Genomic DNA, 25898 nt, shown 5'->3' with positions numbered 1-25898 from the left:
TTTGGTTCATTATAGATAAGCTTTGTTTTTGTTCTAAAACAACCAAAAAATGTGGTTTGTATTTTTGAACTGGTAAAGATCCTGTTCCTGATGTTTATGCCTGCTGCTACTATCCAGCCACTTGATTGTTTTCATTGTGTTTGTCTTTTGCTTAAACTGTGCAATACAGTAGACTGTTGGCTTCCCAGCCAGTAGTCCTGTGGTAGGTTGCGTTTCTTTCCCTCAAGGAATGTATAAAATACATTCGCATAATAATACAGAGGAGTCGGAGTCGGGGAGTCGGAGTCGGAAGTACATAAAACTGAGGAGTCGGAGTCGGAATCGGAGTCGGAACATTTATCTACCGACTCCACAGCCCTGGGGTGAACCCCCGCTTTAACTGTGTTGATAGGGGAATCGAGCAATTTTATTTCATTCCACCCATAGTGGAAGAAAAGAAAATTGCATAATCTATAGCCTTCCTTATATGCCTGAGCACTGTGGATTATTCACTCACTTTGAATGTACCACCGACATTGTGGGTTCATTTAGATTCCATATCTGACATCATCTTCTAAAAAATGTTTTGAAGTTTTGGACTTGGTCTTGGCCTAGTTGTATGCTAATGCTGTGTGGGAAACCCTGCAATCCATGTGCATTTCCTGCACCATATTTGAATTGCACTGCCCTTGTGATCCGCTGTAGGTGTCAGTGCAATTTTATGCACACCCCAAATGCAGGTTGCAAAAGCAGTGCGTTGCCGGCACCGGATCTCACGGTACAAACCTAGCATGCAATCCGCTTGCAGTGCGCTTCCAAAATTGCTGCATGCACAACTTTGGTGCAATGTGATGTGAATTGAGCCCATTCAACATAAATAGGCTCAAATCACACCGCTCTGAATCACATGTGAATTCAACAGGAATGGAGTGCGGTTTCTGTGCGATTTACATGCAGTTCAGTGTGCACCAAGGCTCAGAGTACGTTATAACTCTACTGTTCATGCATTATGATTCACACTTTATTTATGCTCTGTCTCTCCAGGGGTCTGCAGAGTCGTATACCAGTCGCCCATCAGACTCAGATGTGTCCCTTGAAGAAGATAGGGAAGCCCTGCGAAAGGAAGCAGAACGGCATGCCCTTGCACAGCTGGAGAAAGCAAAGGTAAACTAGGATATGTGGTTTAATAGCATGTTTCTGCTGTAAAATGTTACTTTGTGTCTCTATGTATTCTAAGAGCTTTAGGCCCCTTTCACATGTGCGGACCGTATGTCCGCTTTTTCATCCATCCGTTTGCGGATGAAAAAGGGACATACATTGGTCCCTATGTGATTGCGGGTGTCAGCGGATAATTATCCGCTGACACCCGTAATCACCCGCCTCCGCAAAGATCCGATTTTGCGGACAGAAGAAAACCCTATTTTTTCTTCCGTCTGCGGATCGGATCGGATGAACACGGACACACGGTCCGTGTTCATCCGATCCCCCATTGGGGAGAGCGGAGAAAAGACAGGGCGGTCCCTGCACAGTGTGCGGGGACCGCCCTGTCAGCCGCCGGCTCAGCGGGGATATACGGAGCGATCCCCGCTAAACTTACGGACACACGGAGGCGGATCCGCCCCGTGTGAAAGGGCCCTTAGGAACATAAGACAGTAAGGCAGATGGAGCGGACCCATCCAAGTGGATCCGCCTGCTCAGCGGGGGATCTGTCCATTGATCTGCGCTGAGCAGGCGGATGACAGGTCCGTGTAAAGTGGAGTTTCACAAATTTTTGTGCCTATTAAAAGACATCAGCTTTAAAAAGTATAGCTTTAATAAACTCACACTCACCTAGTGAACCCAGTGATGTGGTTACCCGAACCCTTGCTTCTCTCCCCTCCTTTCCCCGGCGCCGGCATTCCAACTTTGTTCACAGCTGGGTGCGCATTAGACATGTGCGAGTTGCGCTGCGCCTCCTGCGACATGTCCCAGAAGATTGCAGGGAAAGAGGGGGAGAGGAGAACTTCCACTCGGATCGCCTAGGTGGTCTGAGCGGAAGTGGGAGCTGTTACCTGTCGAAGCTAAGTACCCCCCCCAAAAAAATTACATGCTAGGTGGGGGGAGGAGTACTTTAAAGGGGTAGTTAACCCTCAAGGTTTTTCAAACCTCCTGTGATGCTGCAGCCCCCCAGAGCCCCCCTTTTACTTACCTGAACCCAGTCTATCCAGCAATGGGAACAAGCACACCAGTTCCAGTCAGTGTCTCGGGTGCTGATTGGATAGATTGAAAACAGCACAGCCATTGGCTCCTGCTGCTGTCAATCAAATCCAATGATGTGGAAGCCGGGGGGGGGGGGGGGGGGCAGAGCCAAATCCTGCTGTCTGTGTCAATTGACGCAGGAGTAGGACACGGGAGCGCGCCCGCACAAGTGCCGAGAGGGAGAGCGGCTCTCCAAAGGTGCACTCGAGAAGAGGAGGAGTGTCACTAAGGGACCCTAGAAGAAGAGGATCGGGGCCACTATGTGCAAAACCAACTGCACAGAGGAGGTAAGTATAACATGTTTGTTTTTTTACATATCCTTAAGACCCCCTTTCATGCGACAAGCCCGCTCGGATCCGCCTGTCTGTTTTTCAGGCTGATCCGAGCGGGCCATCCATTGACTCCTATGGGGAGACGGATGTCAGCAGAGATGACACCTGTCTGCCATCCGATCTGCTAAAAACAGACGTATGCCAATACATTCACCATCCCTCTTGGTGGATCTACTGAGATCTGATGAAAACGGACATGCTGCCCATTTTCGTCTGATCCCTCCATAGGAATCAGTGGGGCTCTGACAGGTCCCTTCCTGCTCAGTGAGCAGAGAGGGACCTGTAATCCGGCTTAGCAGAGATCATCGAAGAGATCTCCTGCTGAGCTGGCAGACTCCCCTGAAACGGATCTACCCCGTGTGAAAGGTGCATTGACCCTTCTATTTCTGTATGTGGATGATGGCACTGTAATTATTTTTATTATTAAACATCTAAAAGGGTTATTCACTAAAGCTGGATAGTGCAACATCTGGTGCAACTCTGCATAGACACCAATTCCATTTTTTTTCTTTGCCAACGCTTAATTGAACAAGCTGGGGTTAGAAGCTGATTGGCTGCCATTCACAGCTGCACCAGATTCTAAGTGCACCAATTTTAGTAAATCTACCCCTAAGTATCTTTTCCTAATCGATATACAGCTGTCACATGACCTAGATCTTTTGCAGACTGTGCAGGGAAACATAAACAGGAGGAGCTTCTAGTCCTCTGCTGCTGGTCACATGTTTAAAATAAATAAAAAAACAGACTTTGGAATACAAAGTAAAAATAAATAATTAATATCAATAAACGGTTTCAAATAGTAATACAAAATTATATTTTAAATCAAATCTGTATTATTTTTTTGGCAACAACATTGTGTGGTTGCCAGTCACAGGAGGTGAAGCCTCTATTAATCTACATGTAATATCCTTCCCCCATTATGTTTAGCTTGTTGGTGGGCATGGAGTAGGAGGGAAGGAGTGGGCTGTCATATACCACTGTGTATACGCCCACATGTGTGACTCTATAGTAAGGTGACCAGATTTTTTAAATGAAATCCGGGGACATATTTTATTTTTTTACTAGTAATGGCGGCAATCAGCGACTCTCTGCCCGTCACCGCCCACCTCACAGCTTACTCTCCGGGCCCTGACTACTACTGGGTGGGGGGGCGGAGGAAGATCACTCCACCAGGGAAGGCAAGGAGATAAACAGGCAGGCGGCTGGCCGGGACTTGAGCCAAGGCAGAAGAACATGCGAGTGGAGCTGGATGGGCATGCACCCGAAACTGAAGAAATAGTCCCTCCGCTCCGACCAGCACATGATCATCAGAAAGGGGCACAGATAATGGAAAAACATACACCAGCCTAAGCTAGTAGGAGCGGCAGAGCCGGAGTGTGTAATTCAGAACTTTTTTTTATTCTTTACTGAATATCTTTGAAATTGCCCCAGCCCCTTTTCAAATCCAATCCGGGGACAAAACCGGGGACAGACTTGGTCCGGGGACAGTGTCCTCAATCCGGGGACTGTCCCCTGAAAACAGGGATGTCTGGTCACCCTACTCTATAGTCACATAAGCTGCTCAGATGTCACTGAAAACTGAGCATGTGCAGAGTTGCCACCACAGCTGCAAAATCCCTAGCTGAATTAGAGACACGAACAGAAGGTGGAGATAGAGAAAAGCAGGATCAACCAGGTTTTTTTTTGCAGAATACAGAAAACAAATCTGCCCCTTTTCCAGTTATAGATGTCTGACTACTGCTGATATAGATTAAAGAGCACCTTCTATGGTCTACCATGACCAAGAGGACAGATAGTACATGACATGGAACTGCAACCCAGGTCAGCAGTGCCTGCGCCTCCTCCCATGACTGGAAACCTGCACCCACCTTATAGGCACCAGTTTACAATGTTCAGCACAGACACCCCTCCATCTCATAACTGAAAAGAAGAATCTATGCACCTCTGACCATTAGGTAGTAGTAGATTTACTGGCAGTTTTATCCCCCCTGGAGTTCTCCTTCAAATAAAGACATGTAACCTATGCTTATTTACAGACCAAGCCTGTTGCTTTTGCTGTCCGGACGAATGTGGGATACATCCCGGCTGCTGGGGACGACGCTCCTGTACAGGGAATGTCCATCAACTTTGATCCCAAAGACTTCCTTCACATCAAGGAGGTAATATATGGGCTTAGAAGAGGGGCAAGCTGATGATATTATAATCTGATTATAACAGATGTGTATTTGTGCTATACATGTAAATACAATATATATCTATAGCCTTTGTTTTTTTAATGCCTATATCTCATTAAAGCGGAGGTTCACCCTAAAAAAACAAGTTTCTATCATGCCATCCAGCATACTAGCGTGAGCTACAGTATGCCTTTATTTTTTTATTTTTTTGCGCCGTAGTCAGTTTAATCAATTAGTTTCGTTTCAGACTATCCGCGGGGAGTAGGCGTTCCTATGAAGAGGGGAACATGATTGACGGCCGGCTATGGCGCGTCACGCTTCCCGAAAATAGCCGGAGTAGGACTCGGCTCTTCACGGCGCTATACGGCGCCTCCGCACAGACTAGGAGCTGACTGCGCAGGCGCCGTGAAGAGCCAAGTCCTATTTCGGCTATTTTCGGGAAGTGTGACGTGCCATAGCCGGCCGTCAATCATGTTCCCCTCTTCATAGGAACGCCTACTCCCCGCGGGGAGTCTGAAACTTAACTAATGGATTAAACTGTGAGTACGGCGCAAAAAAATAAAATAAAGGCATACTGTAGCTCATGCTAGTATGCTGGATGGCATGGTAGACAAAAACATTTTTTTTTTTAGGGTGAACCCCCGCTTTAAGGAGATTTGCCCTCACTTTGTGGGACATGGCAGAAGGTAAGTGTAAATCTCTACAAACTGTGGGCATATCATCTAATTGACAGTTGTCACCGTAGTGCCAAGTCCCCATTGCAATATATTTACCCTTTACTTCCTGTTCTGGTGAGATTAATCTCTAAAAATGGTGTGGTGCTAATAATCCCTTATCCTTACAATAAATATATCCCATAAGCATAAATGTTGTATAAATAAATTGTCCATATACATCAAAATCTCCTAATTGTACAATCATTAATTGTATTCAATGCTCTCACCTTGTTTTTATGATCTTAATGTATAATGTAAGGTCATAAAAAACATGTGTCTCCTAAAATCTAATCCTCCAGCAAACTTCCTTGATCCTCTGTTCCACCAGAATATGATGTCAGAAGGAAGACAAAAGCTACATAGTGCTTACCATATAACAACTGCTTTAGAAATAAATACTGCCGGTACTCCAACTAGCTATTCAGATACCGCACTTCCTGGTTCCATGCTGATGTTATCCAAAAGCCCTGACCAACGTGTTTCGTCACCAAGATAGGTTACTTCCTCAGGAGAAATTCAGAGGTGTGGTATCTGAATAGCCCGTTGGAATGCCAACAGTGTTACTTTCTAGCTGTTATATGGGGGTGTGCTTATGCATTGCATGGAACTCTAAAGTGTGGTATCTGTATAGCCAGCTGGAATGCCAACAGTGTTAGTTTCTAACTGTTATATAGTGTGCATTGCCCGGAACCCATAAGTATGGTACCTGAAAGCCAGTCGGAATACTGAAAGTGTTACTTTTAAGCTGCTATATGATGGTGCGCTTATGCATTGTGCAGAACCCCGGAAGTGCTGTATCTGAATAGCTGAATGGAATACCGGTACTGTTGCTTTCTAGCTGCTATATGGCGGTGCGCACTTTTAAATGTGGGTGTAATTCAAGAAGTGATTTAAAGAGGTTGTAAAGGTTTGTGTTTTTTCACCATAAAGCGGAGTTCCACCCTGAAAAAAAATTTCCTCCAAAAATCTAAAAAAAAATAAAAATAAACTGTGTGTATCCCAGAAAGCAGCCGGCCCATTCACAAAGTGCCGCGCTGCTCGCACATGCGCAGTAGGAAACGGGCAGTGAAGCCGCACGGCTTCACTGCCTGTTTCCCTTACTGTGGATGGCGGCGCCTGGAGCTGCCAGGATCGAGAAACGGCCTCGGCGGGGGCCGACATCGCTGGCAACTAGGACAGGTAAGTGTCCTTATTAAAAGTCAGCAGCTACAGTGTTAGCAGCTGCTGACTTTAAATTTTTTTTTATTTTTTTTACCGGACCTCCGCTTTAAGGCATCCTATGCTTTCACCTTAAGGCATCCATCCTATGTTTTACTTACCCGAGACTGTTCATCTCCTCGGCACATCCTCGGTGTCCTCCTCTCAGCGGAGTCCAGGCTTTGAATAGATTGATAACAGTGCAGCCATTGGCTCCCGCTGCTGTCAATCCAAGGACGCGGGGAGCAGGGCCGAGTCATACACTCGGCATCTATGGAGTGTGCCTGCAAGATAACCCCTGAGAGAGAGAGCGCTTCTCCAAGGGGGTTATCTAATGCATGGAGGAGCCGCGAGGGCCGCCGAGGGACCCCATAAGAGGATGTTCGGGGCCACTGTGCAAAACGAGCTGCACAGTGGAGGTAAATATGACATGTTTGTTATTTTATTTTTTTAAAACAAACCTTTTAGTGTCGCTTTAAATAAAGCTGTACAGGCAGTCCCCGACTTACGAACGCAATAAGGACTGTAGGTTTGTTCGTAAGTGGAATCTGTTCGTAAGTCGGAACACTGCTTGTAAGTGTAACTTCCGCCAGTGCAGGGATGTGGGGTGTTGCGGCTTCTGCATGTGCAGGGATGTGGGATGTTCTGGCTTCTGCCTGTGCAGGGATGTGGGATGTTCTGGCTTCTGCCTGTGCAGGGATGTGGGATGTTCTGGCTTCTGCCTGTGCAGGGATGTGGGATGTTCTGGCTTCTGCCTGTGCAGGGATGTGGGATGATCCGGCTTCTGCCTGTGCAGGGATGTGGGATGTTCTGGCTTCTACCTGTGCAGGGATGTGGGATGTTCCGGCTTCTGCCTGTGCAGGGATGTGGGATGTTCCAGCTTCTGCCTGTGCAGGGATGTGGCTCTTCTGGCCATGCAGTACATGAAGTACTGCAGATTGGAATGTGGCAAGATAGCTGCTCGGAGGTATCCAGGACCATCATGGAGCACAAGCTTGTAAGTGTAACTTCCGCCAGTGCAGGGATGTGGGGTGTTGCGGCTTCTGCATGTGCAGGGATGTGGAATGTTCCGGCTTCTGCCTGTGCAGGGATGTGGGATGTTCTGGCTTCTGCCTGTGCAGGGATGTGGGATGTTCTGGCTTCTGCCTGTGCAGGGATGTGGGATGTTCCGGCTTCTGCCTGTGCAGGGATGTGGGATGTTCCGGCTTCTGCCTGTGCAGGGATGTGGGATGTTCCGGCTTCTGCCTGTGCAGGGATGTGGGATGTTCCGGCTTCTGCCTGTGCAGGGATGTGGGATGTTCTGGCTTCTGCCTGTGCAGGGATGTGGGATGTTCTGGCTTCTGCCTGTGCAGGGATGTGGGATGTTCCGGCTTCTGCCTGTGCAGGGATGTGGGATGTTCCGGCTTCTGCCTGTGCAGGGATGTGAGATGTTCCAGCTTCTGCCTGTGCAGGGATGTGGCTCTTCTGGCCATGCAGTACATGAAGTACTGCAGATTGGAATGTGGCAAGATAGCTGCTCGGAGGTATCCAGGACCATCGTGGAGCACAAGCAGCCGGAATTGAGGCCCGTTCGTAAGTAGGAGTCGTTCGTAAGTCGGACGTTCGTAAGTCGGGGACTGCGGGACTGCCTTTGGTAATATGGTAATGTAGCTTTTGTCTTTCTCTGACATCATATCCTGGGGGAAGGAGGATCAAGGAAGTTTGCTGGAGATAGAGGATTCGATTTAAGGAGACCAGAAGCCTCTTTAGAGTGGTTCTGGAGAAAAGGTGTTGGAGCATAGAGGATGTCATTAAAGGGGACACGCTTTTTATGACCTTGCATTATACAGAAGGGTCATAAACACAAGGTGAGAGCACAACTGGTGTCTTTCACAAAGGGTGGAAAAGTTGAGTGAACGCGAGTTTATACCCACAATTGAATACAATTGTAGAATTCGCACAAGAGATTTTGATGTATATGGACAATTTATTTATATAACATTTATGTTTATAAATGGGCAACATGACTCTTTGCAAGGCGACTTGGACGCGACCAGAGCGCGCACCACAGCGCAATTTGGGGCGACTTACAAGGCGACTTCAAGTCGCCTCCAGGACAGGCGACTTTCCAGTGGCCAATCAAAAAACAATCAGCTCTGTGGGAGGGGTTTGTCTGAGAAAACAATTTTCTCTTCCTGTATTGTTGCTTCAGTTAAGACAGGGATCAGACTTGGAGGCGACTTCCATTGAAATCAATGGGTACAAGTCGCCTAGACATCGGATTGAAGTAGTACAGAAACCTTTTCTGAAGTTGGAGTGACTTCAGTAGTGTACATTAAGACGGCTCCATTCACTTCCATTTATTTTCTGAACCACGCGGCTTGGGGCGACTTCAAGTCGTGAACCGGCTCTTAGGATTATTAGTGCTACACTATTTTTGGTTTAATTGTATTTATAAGCATGTGTGAGAAGTGTTACCTAGTGTTGGCAGCTGACATAGATTTGTTTAAGTTAAAGCGGTTGTAAACCCGCAAAAAAATTTTTTTTGTTCACCTGAAAAGTAAAAGCCATAATGAGCTGGTATGCACCACATATTAGCTCATTATGAATGTACTTACCTCAAAACGAGGTGTAGGGAACTCACCTGGTCCACCCTGAGCGAGATATCATCTTGACTCGGCGTGTCTTCCGGGTATCGCCGCTCCAGCGCTGTGATTGGCTGGAGCGGCGATGACGTCACTCCCGGGAGATTTAAAATTCGGCAACGTCCGGCGGCTGTATAGGGGCTTACCTGTAGGTAAAACTTATAAAAACGAGTTTAAAACCACTTTAATTTTGGGGGGGGGGGATAGCAGAGCAAAAAGTTTTTTGCCAACATATTACTGTTCTGGTAAAAAATGTACAATTTTGTATTTTGTATGTTTCTACATCATCATAGAGAGGGTTAATCTCACCAGCAGGGACACAGACAGAAATAAAAAAAACGTTTCCGATAAGTCAGCCTAGCTCTGTGAATTTTTTTTTTTTTTTTTATATTTGCCTTCACTGTTCCAAGAACAATCATACCGGGTATTTCCATTACATCCGAGCACAAACCTATAGATAAAAATAGGTAAACATAAAAGTAAGCTACAAGAAAACAATTACCTCTGGCGGTGAAACACTCACAAATGTGGTCATTGGAAAGCATGCATCTACACGAGCGTAACAAGGGATTCATAAAACCAACAAACCTTACAGATACATTCATTTATGAACTGCATATGTTGTCCAGTGTGTATGACTTATGAAATAATTAAGCAAAACAATTCACCAATTGCAAATAAAAGTTTTGGAGCATGGAAAGGACATAATAACAGAAACCGATTGCACAACATGTACATGGAAAATATCTGGGTAATTCAATTGTTGAGAAATTCTGTGGAACAAGAAAAGGTGGGCCAGATTCACAAAAGAGATACGACGGCGTATCTCCTGATACGCCGTCGTATCTATGCGCCTGATTCATAGAATCAGGTTACGCATAGATCTCCCAAAGATCCGACAGGTGTAATTGACTTACACCGTCGGATCTTAGGCTGCAATTCTAGGCCGGCCGCTAGGTGGCGATTCCATTGCGGTCGGCGTAGAATATGCAAATGACTAGTTACGCCGAAACCAATGACGAAATAAAAAAATAAAAAAAATGTTGTCATTTGAAAAAACGACATTTAAAAAATATTGCTTTAAGAAGCATGGGCGGAACTAACGTTTTGACGTCACTTCCGCCCTGCTATGCTATGGGGACGGGTGGGGGCCATCTTGCCCTCACTCGCATCCCGCACAGCACGAGAAAGGACCCGATCGCCTCTGCCGCTACCGACGGCTCCGGTAAGCGGCGGAGACCACCATTACCATTTACAGGACCGCTCACGCTAAAGATGGATATCTTGGTTGTGGCAGCAGCTGCTGCCGTTACCGAGATATCCATCTTTAAAAAAAGGACGTATATCTGCGTGAGCAGGTCCTTAAGTGGTTAAAATGCAAATCAATTTATAACTTTTTTTAAATGCGTTTTTCTGGATATTTTTGTTGTTCTGTCTATCACTGTTAAAATAAACCGACCATTAGAATTATAGACTGATCATTTCTTTGTCAGTGGGGGATCAAATACTTTTTCCCCTCACTGTATGTTCAATGAGCCCTAAAAGAGTAAATGAGGAGTTCATGGGTAATGTTCCTACTGTTTTTAAGAGTAAGAGGAGAATTTATTGTGGGGTGCAATAATATATGTAGCGGGATTGATATTTCGTGTGATAATTGACCTCATGCAAGACAGGTAAGAGAGCAAAACAAGAATCAATGTCATTATATGTGCCAAAGAGAATCAATATAGTGATTTACTGTTATGTTATAGCTTAGAGATAAATAGGGAAATAGAGAGTAGAGACATAGAACAAAGTAGAAAGAGAGTTATAGCAGAACTAAAGGCAGAATGTTTTCTTTATTTTTTATTTTAACCACTTCAGCCCTGGAAGGATTTGCCCCCTTAATGACCTGGACTGCGATATTGCGGCGGACAGATCGGGCACTTTTGAACATTTTTGGGACCAGTGACATTTATACAGCGATCAGTGTTATAAAAATGCACTGCTTACTGTATAAATGTCACTGGTAGGGAAGGGGTTAACACTAGGGGGCGATCAAGGGGATAAATGTGTTACCTTGTGAGTGTTTCTAACTGTGGGGGGAGGGGACTGACTGGGGGAGAAGACAAATTGCTGTTCGCAATTACTGCAAACAGCAGATCTGTCTCTACTCCCCTATCAGAACGAGGATTTGTGTGTTTACATACACAAATCACAGTTCTGGTTCTCGTGCCTGCTATCGCGGGTGGCCGGCGGCGATTGCGCCTGGCGGCCATGCACGTCGGGTCCCCTGGCACGCAGTGCGTGCGCGCGGCTGCTCTGGCTCTTGAAGGAGAGCCAACCTGCCGCCAGGGGCTGATCGGCAAGTGGTTAAATTAAGGGAGGGTTGTAATACTTGTGAGTTTTTTGCTAATGATGTGTCATTGCAGTGATTTGTCTTCACTGTCCCATAGCCAAAGCAAGAAGTGAGGCAATTCCTGCTTGTCACCAGAACTAGTGTCCCCGTTGAAAGATTTCCCCCTCTGTTCCTGTTCTGGTGACAACTCACAATGTGGGGTTTTCTTTTACTTTTTTATCTTCAGTGATAATGGCAAACGGGACAAATAGAGTGAATCATCCTAACAGAGCTACAGACAGCAATACAAATCCTGACAGGTGTTTTAATCGCTCTCCACTCTAAACTAGAATGAAAGTTTTGCCTTTAATTACAATTTAAATCAGAACTTTACCCATAACAACCTAATAAAAAATGAGGTTCTTTAGCAAAGAACATACATTCCACAATAATAATTCTGCTACCAAAATTAGTGTGCGATGCAAATTGCCCCGAGCATTGCTCCTGTTTCTTCTTGCTGGAGGTTGCCATTTTACTGAAGTCCAGAGCCCCTGAGCAGCAGTAAATGTTTAGGATGTCAGCAGATCAGCCTCTAGTGGCTGTGATTTTAGGCAAAGTGCTGAAAAATGGAGGGCAACTGAGCATGAGCAGAGCAGGGTAAGGCAGTGTATTACTGGATTTTAACAGTATAGGCACTTATTTGTAATGTTTTATATAGCTATACCTGCAAAAAGGGACAGCCTAAAGTGATCTAGTACAGCTTAATTTTCTGACTAAAGTTCCATTTTATTAGATAGATAGACACATAGATAGATAGAGCTTAACATATTCTTCTCTTCAACCTTGCAGTTCTTTCCCAGAAGTGAGAAGTTGCTAGTGAGCAAATAGAAACTGGCACTTAGTCAGAGCATATTTAAAATTCATGAGTAATGCCGTGAGCTTATAAAGTTCTTCTGTTTTACATTTTCGATCAGAGCTGGTTCACACCAGAATCAAACAAGACTGGGGCCCACGTTCCTGTGTGAATCCTGTGTTATCTTCTGCAGTGCGATTTGGCAGTCCATTCATTTGGATAGGCTGCAAATCGCAGCAGACTGCACAAAAAGTAGTGCATGCACTACCCTTGAAATACGTGCCACACCAAATCTCATGGTACTGCACCCAAATCTCAGGGTACTGCACCAAATCTCATGGTACTGCACCCAAATCTCAGGGTACTGCACCCAAACCTCAGGGTACTGCACCCAAATCTCAGGGTACTGCACCAAAATCTCATGGTACTGCACCCAAATCTCAGGGTACTGCACCCAAATCACAGGGTACTGCACCAAATCTCAGGCTACTGCACCCAAATCTCATGGTACTGCACCCAAATCTCATGGTACTGCACCCAAATCTCATGGTACTGCACCCAAATCTCAGGGTACTGCACCCAAATCACAGGGCACTGCACCCAAATCTCAGGGCACTGCACCCAAATCTCAGGGCACTGCACCCAAATCTCAGGGCACTGCACCCAAATCTCAGGCTACTGCACCCAAATCTCAGGCTACTGCACCCAGATCTCATGGCACTGCACCCAAATCTCAGGGTACTGCACCCAAATCTCAGGGTACTGCACCCAAATCTCATGGCACTGCACCCAGATCTCATGGCACTGCACCCAGATCTCATGGCACTGCACCCAAATCTCATGGTACTGCACCAAAATCTCAGGGCACTGCACCCAGATCTCATGGCACTGCACCCAAATCTCATGGCACTGCACCCAAATCTCATGGCACTGCACCCAAATCTCATGGCACTGCACCCAAATCTCAGGGCACTGCCATACTAGTATCGGTATCGGAACAACCCTAGTTAAGATAAAAAGCCTTCTGTGTGTAGCAGCCCCCCTAATACTTACCTGAGCCCCATCTCTCTCCAGCGATGTGCACGACTGCCTCAGCCATCTAAGACTCTCCCTCCTGATTGGCTGAGACACAACAGCAGCGCCATTGGCTCCTGCTGCTGTCAATCAAAGTCAGTTAGCCAATCAGAAGAGAGGGTGTGGGCCAAACCGCAGCTCCGTGTGTAAATGGACTTAAAGTGGAGGTTCACCCAAAAACATATTTTTTAACATTAGATCGAGGCTCATTTTGTCAAGGGGAATCGGGTGTTTTTTTTTAAATCGAAGCAGTACTTACCGTTTTAGAGATAGGTCTTCTCCGCCGCTTCCGGGTATGGGCTGCAGGACTGGGCGTACCTATTTGATTGACAGGCTTCCGACGGTCGCATACATCGCGTCACGATTTTCCGAAAGTAGCCGAACGTCGGTGCGCAGGCGCCGTATAGAGCCGCACCGACGTTCTACTTTCGGCTACTCGTGACGCGATAGATGCGACCGTCGGAAGCCTGTCAATCAAATAGGAACGCCCAGTCCCGAAGACCATACCCGGAAGCGGCGGAGAAGATCGCTCTCTAAAACGATAAGTACTGCTTCGATTAAAAAAAAACTACCCGATTCCCCTTCACAAAATGAGCATGAATCTAATGTTAAAAATTGTTTTTCGGGTGAACTCCCGCTTTAAGGAGCTGTGACTCAGCTCGGGTGCCCCTATAGGAAGTTGCTTGCTGTGGGGTCACTCAACAAGAGGGAGGAGCCAGGATCACAGAAGAGGGACCTGAGAAGAGGAGGATCTGGGCTGCTCTGTGTAAATCCATGTTTGGATTTTTGTTATTTTTATAGAAAAAAAAAATCAAGACTATACAATTAGTTTAAGTTTTACGCAATCCTTTTCATTCAGAAATGCAATTGCATTATTTTCCAGTGGGCATGTCAAGACTCATTTGTGTTTACATAATTAAATCCCGACAGAGCTTTTTACCCTTCTGTAACTTATCCAAATCTAACACAATAAAAATGTTGGCTATAGATACACTTTTTTTGTGTTATAGTAGCAATAAATCATATTTGGAATGTGCAGCCTTCTGTTGATACTAGATGGCTAGATAAATAATGATTTACCATTTATTTTATTATTTTGCACACTTCTTCCTCACAGATTTGATTGCTTTCGATATGTTTTAAGTTTTCTGACTGTGCTTTTGAGTTTATGTTAAATACCTATTGTACCCTATGACAACTTTTTACGCACAGACACAAATTGTATCACCTTGAACTGAAGAAGTGGCAGTTTAAAGCCAGAAAACATGTTTTATTTGGTGAAATAAAGAAATTGGATGTTTTACTAAAGCAGACGACTCAAGCCTATCCTTTGAGTAACCATTTCAGGTGCCTCTGCCAACTGAACTACCAATGGGCTTTTTTTGCGCTGACTCCTCTTGCCAACTCATCCTGATCATGGCTTAGCTACTTAGTGAATCACTGACCTGTAGCAAACATGCACCATTCAGATTTTCTTGCTGACTAATTAATTGCTTGGTCGAGGTCAGTGACTTATTAGGTAGTGAAGCTAGGATGACAGCCTCACAGATTCTGGGCCATATTCTGAGTAAGGATACGATGGAGTATCTCAGGATACTCCATCGTATCTCAGGATACTCCATCGTATCTCTCTTTTTTGGCCAGTGTATCTATGCGACTGATTCTTAGAATCATTTTCGCATAGATACACTTAAGATCCGCCATGTGTAAGTCACTTACACTGTCAGATCTTAAATGTAATTACGCCGGCCGCCGCTAGATGGCGTTTACGTTCAGGTCTCATTTGTTTATGCAAATGAGCCTGATACGCCGATTCCCGAACGAATTTGCGTTGCGTAACCGTCGCTAACGTCGTTTGCGTAAGCGTAAACTTACCCCTGCTATATGAGGGGTAAGTTTACGCAAGTCCCACGTAGGCCATGTTAAGTATGGCGTCGGGTCCGCGTCGTGTTTTTCCGTCGGCTACGTCGTTTCCCTAAGTCGTTCTTGAATATGACTTTACGTCAATGACACACACGTCGGCGTCATTGACGTTTTACGCCGAGAACTGGAGCATGCGCACTGGGCTATTTTAGGCCTGGCGCATGCGCAGTTCGTTAGAATCGGGGGCGCGCTTAATTTAAATAGAAGCCGCCCCCTTGGAGATACGCGTGGCTACGCCGGGCCATTTACACTCCGCCGCCCCAAAGTACGGAGCAAGTGTTTGGGGAATACAGCACTTGCTCCTGTAGGTTGGGGCGGCGGAGTGTAAATGGCTTACGCGCCGCCCGCGGTAAATCTAGGAGAATATGGCCCTCTACCTTTAGGCCTCGTACACACGACCAAGTTTCTCGGCAAAAACCAGCCGAGGAAACCGGTCGTGTGTACATTTTTCGTCGAGGAAACTGTCGAGGAACTCGTCAAGCCAAAAAGAGAGCAAGTTCTCTATTTCCTCGACGGGAATGGAGAAAATTGGCTCGCCGAGTTCCTCGACAGCCTAACAAGGAACTCGACGAGCAAAATGATGTGTTTCGCCCGTCGAGTTCCTTGGTCGTGTGTACGAGGCCTTATGGTGAAACTTTTGAAAGTTAACATCATGTCTAAGAGCAGACACTAATAGGCCCGTACACGCGATTCGAATATCGTACGGAAATTTTTGTCTGAGGAAGAATCACACTATAATCGGATCGTTAGTACAGGGCTTCCATGAGCCGATCATGACAGTTCATCCGATATTATTTTATCGGACATGCAGGAAAATTTTCCTCGTAAGATACCTAATCGTACGATTTTCGTTTAGTCAGTACAGTTGTCGTCCGAAAATACAACACAAATACATTACAACACATGACATCACTTCTGATTCAAGTACGAGAATTTTTCGTGACTTTAGTAACCTATTAAATTTCTACTTGTGACTAGTAAACGAAAAAAGTCGGACGATCTTTCGTCTGATTTTCGGATCGTGTGTACGTGGCATAAGATTCAATGCACACTGGTTTGGCTTCAAATTCACGCAACTTTGAAGCCGCAACACATAGCGCAACTTCATTGTGGCTTGCGTATCACTTCTTAAACAGAAGCCAATGCAAGTCGTTCCAAAGTCGCTCCCAAATAGTGAAGGAACATTTTTCGATTAAAACGGTTCCATTGCACTTAATGGAGCGCGACTTGTCAGGCAACTCAAGAGACTAAGGCCAGCCATACATGGTTCCAATTCCGAAAGCATTTTCTTTTGAAAATCTTTTCAAAGAATTTTCGTTAGAATTTCGCACCATTAGTGGGACACAGCAACGGCCGATTTTTGTGCGGCTATCGAGCTTGAGTAATTGAGCATGTTGGAAATGTTGTGAAAAACAAACGATTTTCTAATCAATGATGGAAGAATCGTGTGAGAAATATAATTGAAAAAGGAAATGCACATGAGGGATAGAAAATAAAATTCCTGGAAAGAAAAGAAGATTCCAGACATGCATCAATTGTTTTCATGAAACCAGACTGAGAATGCAAGCCTTGACCTATACCCTGCCCAGACAGGTCAATCAGGCATCCTACTCAGGGTGTCCTGTACTAAGGCTTTTCTACTATCATGGTTCTAAAAGTAGGCTAGGAACCTAAGGAAAGACAATGAAAGAAGAGGAGCAGGGAGCGGGAAAGATGAAAAGTGAGGGATGACAGGAAAATGGGGAGGAAGACAAGGGGGGGTAGGGTTTTTACTTCTTAAAAATTCCTATCGCAAAATCCGATCTACTGTAGCAATTCCAACGCATGCTCGGAAACAATTTGACGCATGCTCGGATCATTGAACTTGATTTTCTCGCCTCGTCGTAGTGTTGTAGATCACCGCATTCTTGACGGACGAAAGTTCAGAGAACTTTTGTGTGACTGTGTGTATGCAAGCCAAGCTAGAGCGGAATTCCGTCGGAAAAAACATCCAAGGTTTTTCCGACGGAAAATCCGATCGTGTGTACGCGGCATAAGAGAAGCCAGTTCTAGGGTAAGCTGAGTATAGCAGAGCCAGGATTCCAAGAGCCAGATTTACAAAGAATTGCCCTGGTGCAGCGTATCAGAGATATGCTACGCCGCCGTATCTTACCTGGAGGAATTTCGAATCCAGGAAGATTTTCCGCCGTAAGTTACGGCGGCGTAGTGTATTTCTCGGCACGTATTTCAAATTGGGCGGGTAGGGGGCGTGATTCATTTAAATGAAGCGCGTCCCCACGCCGATTGAAATGCGCATTCTCCGTTTCGAAATTTCCCGCCGTGCTTAGCGCGAAATGACGTCGCACCGACGTCATTTTTTGAACTTAGACGTGAGTTACGTCCTTTCCTATTCATGGACAACTTACGCAAAAAAAATAATAATTCAAAATTCGACCCGGGAACGACTGTCATACTTTAACATGGCAAGTCTATCTATACGCCACGAAATAGCAGCTTTAACTATACGCCGGGAAAAGCCGACTAGCGACGACGTAAGAGAATGTGACGAACACGCTTACCTTCGTGGATCGACGGAAAAAGCTAATTAGCATACCCGATGCGGGAAAACGACGCAAACTCCACCCAGCGGGCGCCAAAGTAGGCGTACGAAGCCGTACGCCTGTCGGATCGAAGCCAGAAGCCGTCGTATCTTGGTTTGAGGTTTCAAACTGTTATATCCTCCGTGTTGTGAGGGAGACAAGACTCTGGTCTGGTACAATGGATGTTTATTCAGTAAAGGCTGTACACTGCAACATGCATCTCAGGACATTACATATCTCTCTGCTTTCTACATGTGCTCTCTCTAAGATGGCTACTATGCCCCTTGACCCTTGTCATCACTGCTGGGTGGAGCCAGCCTTAAAGTGCCAGTACATGTGGAACCCTTCAGGTATAACACCTTCCATCCATCCCTAAAAAAAAACAAAAAAAAAACAAAACAAAACAATAACAGGCACAAAACATTAACTGATAACTGTCCAATAACAGTCCTCCAAACACAGGAGAATTACGGGACTTCAAGCTTGCGGGGTTAATCTGTCATCGGATCACTTCCGTCGGCCCCGTCGAAAGTCTCGTAACCGCTCTTGCAACTGAAACCGGTCAGGAGGGAGACAGTATCGTTGAGGCCGGGCATCCAGCGATTCGGGACCGGAGGATACAGGGCTGGCCGGAATGGGTACCGGCGGGGCCAAGAAGGGATCCCCCAGCTCAGAGGGTAAACAGACCTCCGGACCAGAGCTGGAGGGCTCTGTTGGAGACGAGTTCAAAAGTTCAGAGTCCCCACAATCATCAGTCTCTGTGCATCCTGATTCGCTGGGAGCAGATCCTTGAGACACTGGTGGTTCAGCCGGCATCAGGGATTCGGGCAGTTGAGAACGAGGACGCAGTTGGTCCGCATGACGTCTGCAAATGGAACCATCTTCCAGGCGGACCTTGTACATCTTGGGTCCCAAGGTCTCTGCAATGACAGCAGGAAGCCAACGGGTGTTGGAAGCCCCATAAGATCGGGCCCATACCTTTTGTTGGGCTGTGAATCGGGGGAGCTCATTGTGTTTGACCATCTTGTCTTGGGACTGTAGTACATGTTCCTGGACTGTTTGAGGGCGGAGCATATCCAAAACAGTCCATGGCTGCCGCCCCAGAAGGAGTTCTGCTGGAGTTTTCCCAGTGGTTGCATGTGGTGTGTTTCTGTAAGCAGAAAGGAAGGAGTCCAGCTGCTGGGGTGACAGGGACTGTTGTTTACTTGCAGCCACTGTAGCTTTGAAATAGCGTTTAAAAGTCTGCACAAACCGCTCTGCTTGACCATTTGTAGCCGGGTGGTAAGGTGCGGTCAACTTGTGCTTGATGTTGTGGGCAGTCAGGAAACGCTGAAACTCCTGACTGGTGAATTGTGCACCGTTGTCTGTGACGATCTCTCTGGGGTATCCAAACGTAGCAGCGAGATGTAACAGTATGGAAACCGTTGCCTTAGTCGTTGGCTGAGTAACAGGAATGACCTCAGGCCACTTTGAATGGGCGTCCACTATGATCAAGAAGGTGTGTCCTCTGATCGGGCCTGCAAAGTCCAAGTGTAGGCGAAACCAAGGAACCGTGGGCCAAGTCCAGGGCTGGACGCACCCTCGAGGAGGGTCTCTTGCCGTTTGTGCACATCCAGCACAAGCATTCACATATGTGATATCTGAGTCTAGGTTTGGCCACCACACATAGCCTCTGGCCTTTTGTTTCATACGTGTGCTCCCGGGATGATCAGTATGTAGCAAGTCCAGAATGTGTCTCCGGAGGGTCTGTGGAATGATCACTCGGTCTCCCCATAAAACACAGTTGCCAGCCACAGTTAATTCCATACGCCTACGGAAAAAAGGTTCATACTCCTGTGTGACAGTTGCAGGCCAACCGGACCGTACCCAGGAGAGTATTGTTTTCAGAAAGGTATCCTTGTTTGTATGGGCTGCTATCTCCCCAGAAGACAAGAAGGACAGGCTGGTGTAACGACAACTCTTGACCGGTGGAGAAGAGTCCATGGACCTCCCTGTCAGTCGGGACATAGCGTCCGCATTAGCATTGGCATCATGACCACGATACTGAATTTTGTAGCTGTATGCCCCCAAGAATAGGGCATAGCGTTGGAGGCGGGCCGCAGTAGTCTGGGAGATGCCTTTGTCAGGGCTAAAGATCTGAAGGAGTGGTTTATGGTCCGTCAGTATGGTGAATTCCCTACCATACAGGTAAAGATGAAACTTCTTAATTGCCCATATCAGCGCAAGAGCCTCTTTGTCAATGTGTGAGTAATTGCTTTCTGCTTTTGTCAAAGACCTGGAGGCAAATGCCACTGGTTTTTCTGACCCATCTGGTAAGATGTGGGATAGTACCGCCCCCAGACCATAGGGTGAGGCATCACAAGCCAAGGTGAGAGGCTTCTGGAGGTCATAGTGCACGAGCATGCGTGACGCCAACAGCTTCCGCTTAGAAACTTCAAAAGCACGTTGGCATGCAGCCGACCAGTCCCATCTGGAGTGTTTCTCCAAAAGCTTGTTCAACGGAAACAAGGTGTGTGCCAGATCTGGCAGGAATTTGTGGTAATAGTTCAGCAAGCCAAGGTATGATCGCAGCTGCTGGACGTTGGTTGGGGCTGGAGCTTTGACTAAAGCATCAACCTTGGCTTCCGTGGTGTGTATACCTTCTGCATCCACAAGGTGGCCACAAAACTCCAATTTAGGCACCATGAATTGGCATTTTGCTAAGTTCACTTTCAGACCCTGTTCTTGGAGTCTCGCCAACACAAGCTCCACATTCTGCTTGTGTTCCTGGTCGGTCCGTCCTGTAATGAGCATGTCATCTAGCAGGCACTGAGTGAAAGGAATGTCCGCCAAAATCTCGTCCATTTTTCGTTGCCAAATGGCTGGGGCAGAGGCTACCCCAAACACCATCCGATTATATTGATACAGTCCCTTGTGGGTGTTGATGGTCAGAAACTTGCGGGAAGAAGGATGGACCTCAAACTGTAAATATGCTTGTTTGAGATCAAGCTTGGTGAACTTTTGACCTCCTGCAAGAGAGGCAAAAATGTCATCTACTCTGGGTAGGGGATACTGGTCTATTTCCAGTTGAGAGTTCAGTGCCATGCGGAAATCGCCACAAATGCGCAAGTCCCCATTCGATTTCTTTACCGGTACAACTGGTGATGCCCACTCGCTGTGCTCTACCTTTGAGATGACACCTTGTTCCTCCAGCCGACTTAGTTCTGCTTCCACACCTGCTCGGAGTGCGAAAGGTACTGTCCGAGCTTTGAAGAACTTAGGCTGAGCGTTGGGTTTCAGCTTGAGTCTCACACAGTCATGCTTTATTTTTCCCAACTGGTCATCAAAAATCTTTGGGAACCGCTGCTTCAGGGACACCACCCATCCCTCATTATCTCCTAATGGAATTGTAACGGTGTTACAGGGACTTATGGCGATGTCTGGCATCCCAAAGTGAGCAATCCAGTCTCTCCCAAAGAGAGGGGGTCCCCCATTTTCTAGGATATATAATGGCAGTCTCTTTGTCTGACCCTTGTACAATACCTGTACTTTTGCGTAACCCAGTGGGTGGAGTATCTGCTTTGAGTATGTCTGCAGTTTGATTGGTGTTGGGCGGACAGTTTTTCGGCTCTGAAGTTGTCTCCATTGTTTCTGGGTGATAACTGAAACTGCTGCTCCTGTGTCTACATCCATCTTGAGTCTCTTTCCCTCAACGGTTACATCTACAGTCATTGCGGAGGGTGCTGAATGCATATGATGTATGTCTAACCTGTGGAGCACTTCCTCATCCTCTGACTCAGATGATGATGTATATCTTCCCACCATATATGTCCTAGTCTTGGGGTTCAGAGGTTGTTTATCTCGCACCTTCTTGCTACGGCAAACTCGTTTCAGATGGCCGGTCCTACCACAATTATGACAGGTCTGATCCTTAAACCGGCAGACTTTGTGATCATGGTCTGTATTCCCACAATGGTAGCAAGCTGACTCCCGGCTTGGTGGGGGTCTGTATTTCCAGTTTGCAGCAGTTGGCTTGACTGCTGTTCTGAAAACTTCCTGCTTCACCTCTTCCCTTCTGCTCTGGGGGTTCAATTCCTCTGTATCTTTCACAGCCATTTCCATCACTGAAGCTATCTCAATTGCCTTTGTAAGGGTAAGGTCTTTCTCTGTTAACAGTCTCTTTTGTGTTGACTCACAATTCAGTCCCATGACAAACTTATCTCTCAGTGCAGTAGGTAGGTAGTCCCCAAAAGAACAGGTAGAGGCTAGTCTGCGAAGGGCGAGCACATAAACTTTAATCTCTTCACCTGTCTGTTGCTGCCTCTGATAGAAGCGAAATCTTTCTGCAATTTCTAATGGTTTAGGCTGGAAGTGATCCTCTAGCAGTGTCAGGAGCTCTGCCAATGTCTTAGCTGCTGGTTTTACAGGGGAAAGCAAATCTCTCAGAGTGTCATATGTCTTGGCCCCAACCACTGTCAGAAACACTGCTACTTGCCTGTTGTCTGGGATGGCATTTGCACTGAAATACTGTTCCAGTCTCTCAACCCAGGAACTCCAGGATGTCTGTTCTCCAAACTCACTTAATGTCCCGATTAATGACATTTTCCTGCTGGGATCTGTGATTGCTTTTATCCAGGTGACAATCCACAATGTCTTTGTCTCTCTCTCAGACTGATAGACACTTTGTAAATCCCATCCTCGTCGCCACTGTTATATCCTCCGTGTTGTGAGGGAGACAAGACTCTGGTCTGGTACAATGGATGTTTATTCAGTAAAGACTGTACACTGCAACATGCATCTCAGGACATTACATATCTCTCTGCTTTCTACATGTGCTCTCTCTAAGATGGCTACTATGCCCCTTGACCCTTGTCATCACTGCTGGGTGGAGCCAGCCTTAAAGTGCCAGTACATGTGGAACCCTTCAGGTATAACACAAACTAAAGATACGACACGGCAAATTTGAAAGTACGCCGGTGTATCAGTAGATACGCCGGCGTACTTGCTCTGAGAATCTGGCCCCAAAACTTTAAGGAATTTTAATTGAAAACCCTTGAGAATTCCAGAGAGTTTATTGTTGACAGATCACATATTCATACACTCTTTACCTCTGCTGAGTTCATATCTTTCAATCTGTAGAATGTGATCTGCTTGGTGTACCTTGATTTTAATGGGACAATGGGATCTTTAAAATAAGAGTTTGATTTTTTTTTTTTTACAAATGATACATAGAAAACAAATAGTAACTAATGGGAAGGGATAGTAAGAAGCAACATTGGTGCATTGGGGAAATAATTACCGTATATACTTGAGTATAAGCCGAGTTTTTCAGCCCTTTTTTTAGGGCTGAAAATACTCCCCTTGGCTTATACTCAAGTCAGTGTACCTAAAGGGTCGTGAACGTCCATTATTTTAAAGTCGCGGCTTCCCCCTGGTCCCTTCCGTGATAGGCTTTTCCAAACAGACACTGTGTTCAGTGTTCCGCCTATCACGGATGTCCTTTCATCCTTGGACTTGGTTTCCCAGCAGACACTGTGTTCACTGTTCTGCCAATCACGGACGACTTTTCATCCTCAGACAAGAGAACGTCCGTGATAGGCGAGAAACACTGAACACAGATGCTGGGAAACTGAGTCTGAGGATGAGAAGACATCTGTGATAGGCTGCTGGGAAACGCCTATCACGGAACAGGACCAGGAGGAGACCGTGACTTTTACACAATGAGGGCAGCACAGTGGTGTAGTGAGTAGCACTTTCGCCTAGCAGCAAAAGGGTCGCTGGTTCGAATCCCGTCCACGACACCATCTGCCTGGAGTTTGCATGTTCTCCCTGTGTCTGCGTAGGTTTTCGCCGGGCACTCCGGTTTCCTCCCACCCTTCAAAGACATGCTGGTAGGTAAATTAGATCTTGTCCAAAATTGGCCCAGTATATATGTATGACTGTGTGTCCCTAGCGTGTCGAGATCCTACAGGGTAAAATGACCGCACCAGCCAAGCAGACACTGGCTGGAAAAGCGCCCAGAGGCGATTCAGTTTGCATGTGTAGCGCAATACAAGTCATTCATTCATTCAATGGACGCCGCAGCCTGTAAAAATTTCAGGTACACTGACTCGGGCACATGGAGGCTGCAATGGGCACAGTGAGGTGGCAATGGGCACAGTGGCAATGGACACAGTGAGGTGGCAATGGGCACAGTGGCAATGAACACAGTAAGGTGGCAATGAGCACAGTGAGATGGCAATGGGCACAGTGGCTATGGGCAAAGTGAGGTGGCAATGGGCACAGTAAAGTTGGGCACAGGAGGTGGCAATGGGCACAGTGAGGTTGGGCACAGTGAGGTTGGGCACAGTGATGCTGCAATGGGAACAGATGCCTATATGAGTTAATCAGAAGTGGGAGTGGGTACCTGCCAGAAATAGGTACAGGCTCCCTAAGAAAAAAAAGTGGGAGAGGTGCCATAAGTTGTGGATTATCCACTTGCCACGTCTGAACTCATCTTTTTCTCTTTAAAAGTAAAAGGCTGTTAAAATGGTTTTAAACACATGTTAACAACTTGCACCTACAGGTAAGCCTAGATTAAGGCTTACCTGTAGGTGCAAGAAATATCTATCTTAACCTACACGGTTAAGGAGATATATGCAGAAAACTCTGCACCAATGTATACGGCGCCTGCGCGCCGTAGACAATGGCGCAGGCGCACTGAGCATCCAGGCATTCTGAATGGGATCATTCCGGGATTATGCCTACCCCTGCTCTAGCCTGTATCTTAGCTGTTTTTTTTGTTCCACAACAATTTATGCATTATGATTTGAAAAAGTCCATATGATGCCAGATAAGACACAAGTGGGCACAGGATCCACCTAGGTTTTTTCTTTAAAATGCTCTTTTTTGTTTATTTCTAGAAATATAACAACGATTGGTGGATTGGACGAGCGGTTCGGGAGGGCTGTGAGGTGGGATTTATCCCAAGCCCCGTGAAGCTGGAACACATGCGAATGTTGCAGGAACAGAAGATGCGGCAGAGCCGGCTTAGTACCAGGTGACTGCAGTACAATCTCGTGTATACGGTTATGCGACTTTCTGCCCACCTCTGCCAGTCACACACGTTTCCCTTATGCACGGTGTTCTCTTTACTATCTTACTATTTCCTTATCTCTTCTCTTCCCTTGCAGTAAATCCATTGGAAACTCCAGTAGTTTAGGTGATGTAGTCAGTGGTACACGGAGACCAACACCACCAGCTACAGGTGAGCAATCCAATCCTATCCTTCTTCTGTTTATAGAACATCATATGCTATCTAACTGCATTTCTTGCTAACTGTTCTTTACATATATAAAACACAAAATGGGCATTAGAGCAATAGTTATGCGAAGCCAGGATGCCAACTGCAAAATCGAGGGGATGCCTAAAAATGTCATTAATTTTCAGAATGAATTGATACAGTTTTTGAGTGATCTCAGACAGAGGCGGCTCTCAAATTAGGCGGTCGCCTAAGGCCTCGCACTCACAGGGGCCTCGCGGCCACCTAATTTGCCTGTGATTAATACTAATGTCGGCGTCATCGGATCTCTCCATTACCCCTCTCTCTTTCCCACCTCCCCCTTTCTCCCACCCCTTGCATTGGCTGAATATGTCTGATGGGTGGAAGTGGTGCTGATCACCTGTGGGTTAGATCCGTGCATTTTCTGAAGCCATTTTTCCCATTATGGGCGTGAGTGGGGCCCCATGTCTAAGTTTTGCCTGGGGCCTCACAAAGCCTAGAGCCGCCCAAATCTAAGTATATTTAAATCCTCCGATCACTGGTGTCATTAAGGTTAAAGGAGAAGTATGGCCACAGCTTTTATGGCCCTTCTTTTCTTATTGATCACAGCACTGCAGTTCATAGGGCTGTCGGCCGACATCACTCAGCTGGT

General features: G+C 46.3%; 1 protein-coding gene across 5 annotated transcripts in view; it reads left to right on the top strand.

Moving 5' to 3' along the window:
- CACNB1 (calcium voltage-gated channel auxiliary subunit beta 1) overlaps positions 1-25898 on the top strand; it is a 136569-nt gene that overhangs the window by 53170 nt on the left and 57501 nt on the right. For all 5 annotated transcript variants that reach the window (XM_040330648.1, XM_040330647.1, XM_040330649.1 and 2 more), the window contains 4 exons: positions 1024-1143; positions 4586-4708; positions 24888-25024; positions 25158-25231. In XM_040330648.1, the coding sequence (XP_040186582.1) occupies positions 1024-1143; positions 4586-4708; positions 24888-25024; positions 25158-25231 (454 nt within the window). The remainder of the gene's footprint in view (positions 1-1023; positions 1144-4585; positions 4709-24887; positions 25025-25157; positions 25232-25898) is intronic.

Source organism: Rana temporaria, chromosome 12, assembly GCF_905171775.1.
Source record: "Rana temporaria chromosome 12, aRanTem1.1, whole genome shotgun sequence".
NCBI lineage: Eukaryota > Metazoa > Chordata > Amphibia > Anura > Ranidae > Rana > Rana temporaria.
The sequence above is the reverse complement of the archived record's forward strand: the minus strand, read 5'-3'. Positions and strand labels throughout refer to the sequence as shown.